This window comes from Pongo pygmaeus, chromosome 9, assembly GCF_028885625.2.
Source record: "Pongo pygmaeus isolate AG05252 chromosome 9, NHGRI_mPonPyg2-v2.0_pri, whole genome shotgun sequence".
Taxonomy (NCBI): domain Eukaryota; kingdom Metazoa; phylum Chordata; class Mammalia; order Primates; family Hominidae; genus Pongo; species Pongo pygmaeus.
In genome coordinates this window covers 96,421,152-96,433,533 of record NC_072382.2, presented here as the reverse complement: position 1 = coordinate 96,433,533, position 12,382 = coordinate 96,421,152, and the positions used below count along the sequence as shown (strand labels likewise).

Sequence of the window (12,382 nt, the reverse complement as noted above, 5' to 3'; positions counted from 1 at the left end):
CCGGGTCGTAGGCGCTAGCCCTGGACGCAGAGGTTTCTGGGAGTGAAGAGTTGTAATGGCGTCTGTATGACTTTCGGAGCCTGCTGCGTCGGACTTCGGCCAGTGTGAGCGGCAGGAGGATAGGAGATTATCTTTCTTATCGCGGTGGGACGGGAAAGGGCAGTTGGGGTCGGAGTCGGCGGCAGAGTGCAGAGCTCGGGCGGTGGAGTCCCTGGGGCACCGGGCTAGGGGCGGAACCGGGTGCCTGTCAGGCGCGTCCGGAGCTCTCGGGCCCGCCGAGGAGATCGCAGCGTAAAGGCAGCTCGCCTACTGCGTAAAGCGAACCTCAGGTCCTCCCTTCACTACCCCTCGCAGCCCTGCAGTGCTGGGCACGGGGGAAGAGGCAGCGAGTTTCTGGTTATAGCCAAAGAGTAGCTCGCGGGAGGCCGGAGTGATAATTCCGTTGATGTGTGGGAAGGGGCGGTGCCCCCAGCGCCAGATAACCGTTTTCTTCTTTGTATACATGTTTCTACCCTTTTTGAAAATTGAGAGAATTAGCACCCCCGAAAAAAGATCCTCCCAATTCGCCCACCCTCCCCACACACTTGCTTTTCCGACACTAACAGGGTTTTAGTGACTGCATCTGCTACACGATATTCTTGTGACTGCTCCAAGCAGAAAGTAACTTAAGGAATGTGTCCCTGATTTTTGGCATCAGAATCCTCTAGGGGTGAGGTTCTTGTTTTTTTTGAACAGTCCTTAAATTATAACCCACAAACGATCTGATTTATAGTATGATGCCTGTTGTAGGAGAAAATTGGCTGAACAAATGGTTGTTTAAGAATTTTTTTCTATGTAACTGTCGTTGAAGTTTAACACACTTTTCTCTGGGACATTTAGTAACTTTGTCAGTGATATTTTTTGTTTGTTTTTAGCTTTTGTTTCTACTAGCCTATTTGCTATTGTGTGAAGTTTAGATAAAATGCAAACCTTACAGAGTCTGGTAGAGTAAGGTTGAGTTGGAAATTTTTAAAACTCAGTCATGGCAGTACTGTATTTTACAAGGGTTTTGACATGTCAAGTGTCATAATTCTTATAATCTATGAGGAATATCTCCATTCCACAGACGACAAAGTTAAGCCAGGTGACTTGCTCAAGCCCATACAGTCAGAAGGAGAATAGGGATGCAAACTCAGATCTTCGTGACAGGATTTTTTGTACTGAGACAAGCCTGAGAAGCCATATTGCTTGTACAGCCTAAGCCTCATAATTTGTTTTCTTGAAAACTTTTGTTTAAGAAGATTAAGCAGGTTTTGGGGAATGAGTTTTAGAACTTATTTTACCAGTATGGATATTGATTAATACTCTATAAAATGAGTGTTTGTAATGTTGGAAATAACTTGATTATATTTTTCTACAAAGCATAAAAGATGACAACAGCAGCCAGGCCAACCTTTGAACCTGCAAGAGGTGGAAGGGGAAAAGGAGAAGGTGATTTGAGCCAACTTTCAAAGCAGTATTCAAGCAGAGACCTACCCTCTCATACAAAGATAAAATACAGGTAGTAAGACTTTCTTTTTTTGTTGTTCACAAAACAAGACCAAATCTGTTAAATGGCATGGTCATGATATAGTAGTATGTTTGAGTTATGTCACTTATCTATTTTCATAGGAATAGAGTGCAATAGGATGTTTAACACTAAAATTCTGCTGTGATTTTAAAATGAGAAATTCCTACTAACCAGGAATTTTCATATGTAGATAGAACAATAAATAATAGAAATAATAATGCCTCAGAGAGATTATGCACTATCAGCACCAGTCAATATATTAAAAGTATTACTGTTAAGTTCTGAGTTGATATAATACTAATAAAAATTAAAGACATTTTAATCACTGTAAAGCCTTATTATAGGAAAATATGTGATTGAATTTGGACTTCTTGAAATATGGGGAACATCACAAGAGTGGCTGTTAGTAACCTTCAGATTAGATTATGATCTTGTCTACTTCCCTTTTTCTGCTCGAAGGACAAAGTCTCATTCCTGAATTGTCTTCCATTACTACAGTCTCTGTGTGTGTGTGTGTGTGTGTGTGTGTGTGTGTAACATTTTTGCCCTGGTTTGTTTCTACTTTAGACAGACTACTCAGGATGCCCCTGAAGAGGTTCGTAACCGTGACTTCAGGAGAGAGTTGGAAGAAAGAGAAAGAGCTGCCGCAAGAGAGAAAAATAGGGATCGTCCAACCCGAGGTACCAACACTATCCAAGGCATTTGTCTCATAAAATTATGTTGTTGATAGTTTTTCTTTATGTAGCAATTGGAAAATGTTAACCATTTGTTTACTTTTACAGATTGATGTGAGCTGTAATACTTTCTTAGATCATTAGAGATAATAATAACAAATATTTACCAAAGGCTTATTTGCCCAGGCACTGTGGATGTGAGTTCACTGTGGATAATGCTTTTAATGTGGGCTCCTTGTGCCCACAGGTCCCTAAAACATTTTAAGAAATGAAGTATTTGTTTTACTAAGTTAAATGATTTTTGTTTCCCCCCAGAACATACAACCTCCTCTTCAGTGTCAAAAAAGCCACGGTTAGACCAGATTCCTGCCGCCAATCTTGATGCAGATGACCCTCTAACAGATGTATGTTTTGTTTCCTCCTTTCATCTCTAATAATTGATTTACCATGTTTCTCTAAAATACTTATGTCTTTGCTTTAAGAAGTGACATATATTTATCTTTACTTACTGTTATTCAAATATAGCCCTGACCTCAGTGCTAAACTTTATAGTTGATTTTAAAACCAAAAGTATTATTTTGTGGGACTTGAAGAACAAGTTTGATATCTAGAGAACCAAATATGGAAGGAATCTATTAAAGGATATGCTTCCCTGCAAAATAATGTCCTGTACTAAACTACTGCACTACTGCTGTGTTACACACCTCTACAGGGCACTCTTCATACTGGGCTTCCTATAAACAGTGCCCTCTACAGTTGTACCTGGAGGCCTTTCCATATTAGATATGTCCCCTTCTATAAGTGCAATACACTTAATGGTTCCCTCTGTGCTTAGGGAGTGATGTAATCTAAGCAGAAGGTTTTTAAGGATTAGCACATCAGTTAATGTTAAAATTCTGTGGGACCCTAGAGCCTATAATCAGTTTGCAGTTTTCTACATACAGGACAGTGAAAAACCTGAGTGGCATCCAATGAGTAATATCTAACTATGTATACATATCAGCAGTTAATTCTAGAGTTAATTGATGGAGTTACTCATAATAGGTAAAACAGGAAACCTAATTTCAACTGACATTTAATGATTATTCATTTGAAATTATTTTCTTCTGAGAATTTAGCACACTTTTTTGCACTTTTGATTATCTTTGCTGCTAACTTAAAGTTGTTTTGAGCTACATAAAATTGTTTTGACTTTCTTAGGGTGATACATTGTACATATGTACTGTGTTTTGGTAGTGTATATTTTCCCTCCAATCTTCTGGGCTCTTACTGTTCTTTTAGGAGGAAGATGAAGATTTTGAAGAAGAAAGTGATGATGATGATACTGCAGCTCTTCTTGCAGAACTGGAAAAAATTAAAAAAGAAAGAGCTGAAGAGCAGGCCAGGAAGGTAAAACCAAAGTATTAAATATTTACATCTATCTTCTCACATACACTAAGGTAGAAATTTTTTTGAATATAAGTAATATCTCCTTATATTAGAAATCTCCCTTACCAGGTCTAAATATTATAGCACTTGCAGATCTATAAATCTGATTATTTTTATGACATCCTAGGTATCCTGGTTATGTAAGAAATTCTTTCCAAATAGTTCAGATACGCTGAGTAATATTCACAAGCTTGGTAGTCATTTACTTGTTTATTCATTTGTTCAACATTTAGTCGATATCTGTTAATTGACAGGAGAATCAAAGATGATCAAGATATAGTTGTGGTCTACAAAGATTATCTCTCTGCTTGTCTACTGCCTAGGTACTATTAAGGCAATCAGTCAGTAGATATTATATAACCTAGGTCAAGCTACCTAAATTCTCTGAGTCCCCACAGTCTCTCTGTTTACACAATATGAGGAAAAAATATAAAACTCAAAGATAGTTAAAATTCCGAATAAATTACCCAGAGTGATAATAAGAGGTGAAACTGAGGAGACAAGTGCAAGTCAGAGCATTAGAGGTCTGCAAAACAATGCTGAAGGAGTCTAGATTTTTTCTAAAGGACATGAGGAGCTGGTTGATTTCAGCAGGAGATTGATAAAATTGGATATGCATTTTAGAAAGATTACTCTGGCAAAATATGGAGGATGGATTGGAAAAAAACTGAGTTAGGAGGCTGTTCCAGTAATCCTCCCAATTAAGAGACTCTTAGCTTGTATGATAGGAGTTGGAATTGAGGTAAGTAATTAGATGCTGATAAAGCTGATTATCAAGGAGGTCAAAGTGGGAAAGGGAGCAGGAAAAAATAAAGGAGGTTGAGTTGACAGATAAAGTGACTGATTGATTGTAGCAGCAGAGAGGACCCTCACTTTCTAGGTAAATGTTGGTGCCATCAATACAGGGAATGCAAAAGAATTGCCATATTTTGGCAGAGAGAAGAGGTAGTTGATGAGTTCTGTTTTGTACATGTTAAATTTGACACATTGTGAGACATTCAGGTAGGGATGTCTGCCCCTGTTTTCAACCAGAGCAGCACAGCTTTTTTATAGATTTCTGTGTAAAATTTTATTTGAGGCAAGAATTGTTCTGTTATTTAAAAAGAAAGTAAGAAAATATACTACATGGTCAATACCAGGAATCTAGGGAAGTAGACTTCATGTGAATCAGGAGGGCCAGGGAAGAATTCAGAAAAGAGGTAGAATTTGGGATAGACTTTGAAGACTTAGAATTCACACTGGAAGAAGAAAAGCATTTCAAAATACAGTTCTCATCAAAGTTTTGTATAAGGGAGCATAATAGCTTATAGTTTTTACAAGTCAAAGAATTATAAAAACATTCCCAATCCCACTTGCATACCACTAGAGGGCAATTGTTCCAGATTTTTTTTAGCTTGCCTAATAGTTCTGGACACATAAAGAGATGAGCAATTTAAATGCTTTTGGTTGACCTTGAGGGAGGATAAACATTTTAGACAGAAGGCCTTGCAGTTTTGTGAGTTTCATCTAATATCTGTATTAAAATGTGTTAATATTTCTTGCAGTTGAATGATAGTTTTGTTTCTTTTATCCCTGTTTCCCTTTCTATTGGCTGGTTTTTGCCATGTCCCAAATTTAAGATTTTCAAACCATTTAGCCCTTGTCAGGGGTCGGCACACTTTCTGTAAAGGGACAGGTAGTAAATATTTTAGGCTGGCTGGTCATGGATCCTCTATCACACCTACTCACCTCCACTGTTATAACATAAAAACACCCACAGAGTACATAAATGAATGTGTGGCAATGTTCCAATAAAATATTTACAAAAACAGGTAGTTAGGATTTGATCTACATGCCATCTGATGACTAGCCTATATTATGAAACATAGTATGCCTGCTCTTTGAATATAGAAAGAGTTTATGCCTTTTTTCCCAGTGCTGTGTGTGGCAATCATTCAGTAACTCCAAAGGAAATAATATTCCAAACATAAAATGTCCATAACCTTGATATGTCATACACATTATAAGTTTGGATATATTGTATACTTAAGCTCCTATTTTTCTAGTATTTCAGAGAAATATCTTTTCCCTTTAAGCATCAATGACTTCCACACCATCTGTTTTTCCTTGATCTATTAAGTCATCAATTTCTGTAATCCCCAAAACACAGCAAAATGGGATTTATATTTGGCTTAAGATAACATGTTAACAGGTAGATCTAGAAGTGATACCTAAGGATTTTAGACATTTTATATTCCACATTCTGAGAAGGAAACTCAGGGTGATTTGACTTTGAAGAAGTTGATGCTAAAATAAAAGTGAAGAAAGACAGTATTGTAACTGATAAAGGATGGGAGGTATAAAAACAGAAACTGAGGCCGGGCACGGTGGCTCACACCTGTAATCTCAGCACTTTGGGAGGCTGCGGTGAATGGATCACAAGGTCAGGAGTTCGAGACCAGCCTGGCCAACATGGTGAAATGATGTCTCTACTAAAAATACAAAAATTAGCCGGGCATGATGGTGCGTGCCGGAGGCTGAAGCAGGAGAACCACTTGAACCTGGGAGGTGGAGGTTGCAGTGAGCCAAGAACACGCCATTGCACTCCAGCCTGGGCAACAGAGTGAGACTCCGTCTCAAAAAGAAAATAAGTCAATAAAAAACAAAATAGATCAACCTCAGGTAAATTAGTAGAAATTCATGTTAACTGGATATAATTTTATACATGGTAGTTTGTCCTATTTTAGGAGTTACTTCTTCATTAATAATTTGTCACCAAACCTAGAGATGCAAGTTTACATTATTAGTAATTCAAAATAAGATTAAAATTAATCACAGTTAGGTATGACCCTTTAAAATTGAGGTAATAGTTTTGCTAAATGTGTCTTTTTGATATTCAATATGTTCTTAAATTATTAGAATATGCTTATTGATATATGCTTAAAGCAATTAATTTTACATGTACTTCAAGAAAGAAAATAGATTTAAATATGTATCTGTAGCATTTCGCAGTTGGAAGAGACTAATTACTCTATGATATCAACCATGAAATATTTATAATAAAAATGCTAAATTATTTTATTTTGATGAGGGAGACTTTTCTAGTATGCCTCGAAAACCAAAAAGAAAAAAAAAAGCCTGCCTTGATGCTTTTCTTGCCGTAAAATCCTAGTGATCAGTTTTTTTTTTTTTTCAGTGAGCTAATATAAAAAAAATTGAACCCAGAGTTAAAATAAGTAAATGTTAATCTTCCTTTATCATTGACAGGAACAAGAACAAAAAGCTGAAGAAGAGAGGATTTGTATGGAAAACATTCTGAGCGGAAACCCTCTCCTTAATCTCACTGGCCCATCCCAGCCTCAGGCCAACTTCAAAGTTAAAAGAAGGTACTATACAGTAACGGAGTGATAGAGAGTGTGTGTGTGTGTGTGTGTGTGTGTGTGTGTGTGTGTATACACACAGGCGTGCAGATTATAAGTTGGATAGCAAGGTGCATTATAAAAAGCTTCTAAAAGTCCACTGTCCGCTCACTGATAGTCTTCTCTGTTCAATTAGGAATAATGGAAGAAGCTAAATGAAAGAAAATAAACTTATTTTCAATAGATAGTTGCAATAACCAGCTGTGTACTAGATAATGATGTAAGCACTAGGGACAGAGTAATAAACTGAGGCCCTTACATTTTAGGTGTGCATATCAAGGGTCCTCAAGACGGCCTCTTACATTCAGACACTCACTAGAAGAACTCAGGGGACTTGGTGTATAGTTATATGCTTGGCTAAGGTAATAAAGACACACAGCTAGATTATAAAGGGAAAAGATACACACAGAGAATAGAGGAATCCATGTGCAGGTTTCACTATGCTATATCCCTTCCATGAGTGCTTACACAGCACATTGTTTCCCCCAGCAATGACAGTGCAGCAACATGTGCAGTGCTTCTGCCCAGGGAAGCCCATTAAAGATCCCGTGCCCAAGGTTTTTACTGGGGGTGGCTAGTCATGTACGCAGCTTTTGCTTAGCACATACCAAAATCCAGACTCCTAAAAGGATAGTAGGTGTTCAGCATAAACCACATTATTTGTAAATTGTAGGCACAGTGACAGTGAGAAGGTTTCTTAGATCCAAGTTTTCAAATGACAGCCAGGGGCCAGCCTTGCAAGCAGGCATTTCTAAGGATTGTAGTCCTAGGCCTGCTTTTTAAATACTTTCTGTACAGTGTGTGTGTTTGGAGGGGTAAAAAAGGAGGACTGAAAAGGGAGAAAATATAAATTGTAAATACTGTCAATCCTTCAGATGGTGATATGTAAAATAAAACAGAAAAGCTTACAGGAAATGCTGAGGGAGGAAGATTGGTTGTTATTTTATATGCATTTGTCAAGGAACCACAGTGCTTAACTTTTAAACCATATTCGTTATTTTTCACCACCTCTACTGCTATTATCTGCCATCTGGAGTGATGCAGTACTGCTGACCGCTTTCCCCTCTGGAGTGATGCAGTACTGCTGACCGCTTTCCCCTCTGGAGTGATGCAGTACTGCTGACCGCTTTCCCCTCTGGAGTGATGCAGTACTGTTACCTGCCCTCCCCTCCGGAGTGATGAAGTACTGCTACCTGCCCTCCTCTCTGGAGTGATGAAGTACTGCTGAACGCTTTCCCCTCTGGAGTGATGCATTACTGCTACCTGCCCTCCCCTTTGGAGTGATGCAGTACTGCTGACCACTTTCCCCTCTGGAGTGATGCAGTACTGCTGACTGCTTTCCCCTCTGGAGTGATGCAGTACTGCTGATACAGTTCGGGAATTAGTCCAAGCTGGAGATAGTAGATTTGGAAGTTATCAGCCCAGATAAACTTTTTAAAGCCATAAGACCGGATGAAGTCACCTAGGGAAGAGTATAGCTAGAGAGGAGAAGTCAGAACTGAGCTTGGTATGTTTAGAGGTTAGGTAGGTTATTAGTTACCAGTACCTGTTCTGATCATCTACCCAACCTCTAAACATTATACAAGTGCCTGATAAATATTGATTGAATTAATTTTGAATGAAAAAGTCTAGGCTAACAAGGAGCAGCCAGTTGGGAAGGGAGGAGAACTGAAAGAAGTGAAACAAAGTGTTTCAGGAGGAGAGGAGTGATCATCGAGGACAAATACTAATGTCAGGAAAGAGCATTTTGGTGTTGGGAAGAAGGGACAAAAAGCCTGTTTGGAGTCGAGGAAAGACTGGATACAGAAAAAACTGTACTGATTATATACAAAAATAAAGCTATATAGTTTTTTCTTTTGCCTTTTTTGAATGCAAATGGAATTGGAGATAGAAACATGTCTTATATCCCAGTCATATTCATCTGTTCAGCTTGTTATGCTTCTGTGTACTGCATCAGTGATGACTTTACTGCACTGTTTTCCAAAGGTGCCCACGTTTGTTGCTCATTGTGCACTTTCCCACATTTGTTCCCATGTGCAGTTTCTCCTGACATGTAAGCGCATGCACACATAAACACACATTATATGGGCTTGTGTTTTATATATATTTGTGAGGGTATCAATATTATGTATATGGGCCTGTGTTTTATATGCTAGGTGATATTCTGAAATCATGCTCTTTATTTTCTATAACACATGTATTTTATAACTTACTTATGGGTGTTTTTTTTTTCATGCTTATACATTATCGAATCCAACCAGAGTTCTGCTCTGAGCTCTTCAGCTGGTACTTCTCCTTGGTTAATGTACATGTGGGCCATATCTGAGCCTTAATTATTATACCCCAATGATTCCTTCTCCTTTTGTTGGCCTATAATGTGAATATTACAGTAGATGATTACTAAACATTAACTGATAAAAGAGGAATATCTACAATCCTCAAAACCACATAATCTAAACTACATTAAATTGTTTGGCTACTATCATCTACAGATGCCTGTACTAATATTAGGGTAGTCCTAGGTGCTGCTTCTTTCTATTAGACCCAAAAACATTAAATATTTATGCAATTAAAATCTATATATTTCTATTTTTTAACTCAAAAGTTTCTTTTACTGGAGAAATAATAAGAATGTTTTAATGTTCTAAGTAGGAATTGCCATTCTTGCTATAAGAAAGCAAGATTATGTATTAAGGATGACATTATTCTTTTGAATGTAATTGCTGCATCAGATGATACACATGTTGAGCGTCTTTCTGTGTAACTAAGTAAGCCTTGCAGTGCGTGTAGTATTCTCGTCTCCTGATACAAACATTTTCAGACGTTCTGTTTGCTTTTTCTTCCTCAGGTGGGATGATGATGTTGTCTTCAAGAACTGTGCAAAAGGTGTAGATGACCAGAAGAAAGACAAAAGATTTGTAAATGACACACTGCGATCTGAATTTCACAAAAAGTTCATGGAGAAATATATTAAGTAGTACAGTTTTATGTGCTTAATTAAAGACTGTAAAACGTAAAGGATCATTCTGACTTTTTTTTAATGAGTTTTTTTTTCTTTTCCCCTGTCTAAATTGTGTGTGGGCTTCCCCAGTTTTAAACTCCTATCTTTTTCTTTAGTGATACCTTACTTGATAATGGACTTGGGAATAGGTTTAACCCAGTTTGCATTCTCCGAATGTTTCCAGTGATATGTTTTCCTGGGAAAAGCAAATCTGCCTGTAATAAATATTTTTAATCTAAATAACCAAATCTGGGTGCCCAACTTTTTGTTGGAATTTATGCTGCTAGTAATACATTCCATAATTTCTTTTGAAAAGAAAAATTACCATTGTGTATTGTGCTTGTGCATTAACTTGCCCTTTTACCCCTGTTTCTCTCACATTTAAGATGAGTTAATTCATATTTTCTCTGCATTTTTTAAAAGAGTATAATGAAAGATGAGAGGGATTCTATTTTGGACCATATGTTGGTGCGGAGGAGTGTCATTGACAGTAAGCACCCCAAGCGTGTGTCTGGGAGAGCATTGGGTATCACTCACTTCTACAGGTACTTGTTTTTTTTCCTCATGGCCCAAGAGGAGAGCTCTATAAGCATTCTTTTAAAGTGTACGGTACTCACTTGTGTTCTGGATACTCAACTGCCATGTTTCTTTTGAAAGAGATTGAATATGCACTCTGACATGCATTTAGTGCAAAGCCTGTGAAAGCTTCAAACAATATATAAAATAAAACCTTTGGAAATACAGTTTTGTTATCTTGGAGGATATGTCTATGGGAAGTGAGAGGAAGAGCTAGGCTATACTAAAAGCAGTAGTTCTGGAAAATGAAGTTTTTGTGAACCTAGGCTGTGATTTAAGAAGGCCACTTTTGATAGGAAATTTGAGACCAGAAATTGAGCCTTTTATAGATAGAGACTCATTCATAGGCTTCTTCAGCCATGAAAGATACTGAGGTTCCTAAGGTTAAAGATAGAAGTTTTAAAGCAAAATAATATGTTACTATTTAAGTCCTTTAATACCTTATTTCCTAATTAAATGGAAAGTTCCATTTTCCCAATGGAAACTTGGACATTGGTTATATCTATCCTGAGTCTGGAGTAGAGCTGGAAATGGAGCCCAGGTCTGGATTCCACATTTATATTCTACATTTTTTCAAACAGCTCCTAAACAAAATTTTGGATACTTCAGCTAGCGTTTTTAAGAAGCTTTTAATATTAAAACCTTTTTATCTCCAACTTTACAACTTAGAAAATGAATTTACACATGGTGAAACCCTGTCTCTACTAAAAATACAAAAATTAGCCAGGCGTGGTGGCGGGCGCCTATAATCCTAGCTACTCGGGAGGCTAAGGCAGGAGAATTGCTTGAACCCAGGAGGTGGAGGTTGCAGTGAGCTGAGATCGTGCTGTTGCACTCCAGCCTGGACAACAAGAGTGAAACTCCATCTCAAAAATAATAAAAATTTAAAAAAGAAAATGAATTTACATTCATTTTTGGTTATCTGCATAGCAATCTTAGGTAGGAAGTGCTGTGTTATTCAAAGTTGAGGAAAATGAAGCTCAAGCCAAGTAACTTGTTTAGGATTAATACATGATGGATCATGTATGAGCACCTTACAATTACATAAAAATATGCTTATAGATGTATTGGGCATTATCAGACTTCTAAAACTAGTTCTTGGAATTGCTCTTTTTAGCATCTCAAGGGCCAGGGGTCTGACTTAGGTGCACTATTTCTCCAGGGTCCACTTGTTTCAGATTCCCTATTTGAGCCTGAAAGGTTTAGGAATAATCAGAGTAAAGCTGATTTCATTGATTTCTTTCTTCCTTTCCCTGTGGTTTCTCAATGTAAAACATCCTATAACCTGAGTCAGACCCAGGAGATACATAAATGTGTTGTTAGCTTTCAGATTTACAGCGCAAGTAACAACATACTTAGCTAAATTGCCTTGCACCCTCCTTGTAAAATACCTCTTGTTGGAGTGGTTGTGGAATCTGTCTTATCCCTTCAAAAGCTGATGCTGATTGGAAAGAGAGGTCTTTGAAACCAGGAGGACATGGTGTGAAGCCATCTGTGCCACTTCAAGCTTTATTCAAACTAACATTTATTGGCCAGGTGTGGTGGCACGTCTGTAATCCCAGCACTTTGGGAGATAAAGGCGGGCAGATCACTTGAGGTCAGGAGTTAAAGACCAGCCTGGCCAACATGGCAAAACCCCATCTCTACTAAAAATGCAAAAAAAATTAGCCAGGCGTGGTGACTGGTGCCTGTAATCCCAGCTACTGAGGCTGAGGCAAGAGAATTGCTTGAACACAGGAGGCGGAGGTTGCAGTGA

The 12,382-nt window shown here is 38.0% G+C and overlaps 1 protein-coding gene across 1 annotated transcript; it reads left to right on the top strand.

The window, feature by feature from the left end:
* The first annotated feature begins 4 nt into the window (after window positions 1-4).
* On the top strand, window positions 5-10,793 carry CWC15 (CWC15 spliceosome associated protein homolog). The gene is made up of 7 exons (XM_054437377.2): window positions 5-104; window positions 1,402-1,540; window positions 2,117-2,229; window positions 2,539-2,627; window positions 3,505-3,612; window positions 6,898-7,016; window positions 9,898-10,793. The coding sequence occupies exons 2-7, from the start codon at window positions 1,410-1,412 to the stop codon at window positions 10,025-10,027; spliced, it is 690 nt and encodes a 229-aa protein (XP_054293352.2). The 5' UTR covers window positions 5-104; window positions 1,402-1,409; the 3' UTR covers window positions 10,028-10,793.
* Window positions 10,794-12,382: the final 1,589 nt, after the last annotated feature.

Coding starts and splice junctions, on each gene's coding strand:
- CWC15 (XM_054437377.2), top strand. CDS start 1,410: ATGACAACAGCAGCCAGGCCAACCTTTGAACCTGCAAGAGGTGGAAGG. Junction 1,541..2,116: donor CATACAAAGATAAAATACAG/GTAGTAAGACTT, acceptor TTTCTACTTTAG/ACAGACTACTCAGGATGCCC. Junction 2,230..2,538: donor TAGGGATCGTCCAACCCGAG/GTACCAACACTA, acceptor GTTTCCCCCCAG/AACATACAACCTCCTCTTCA.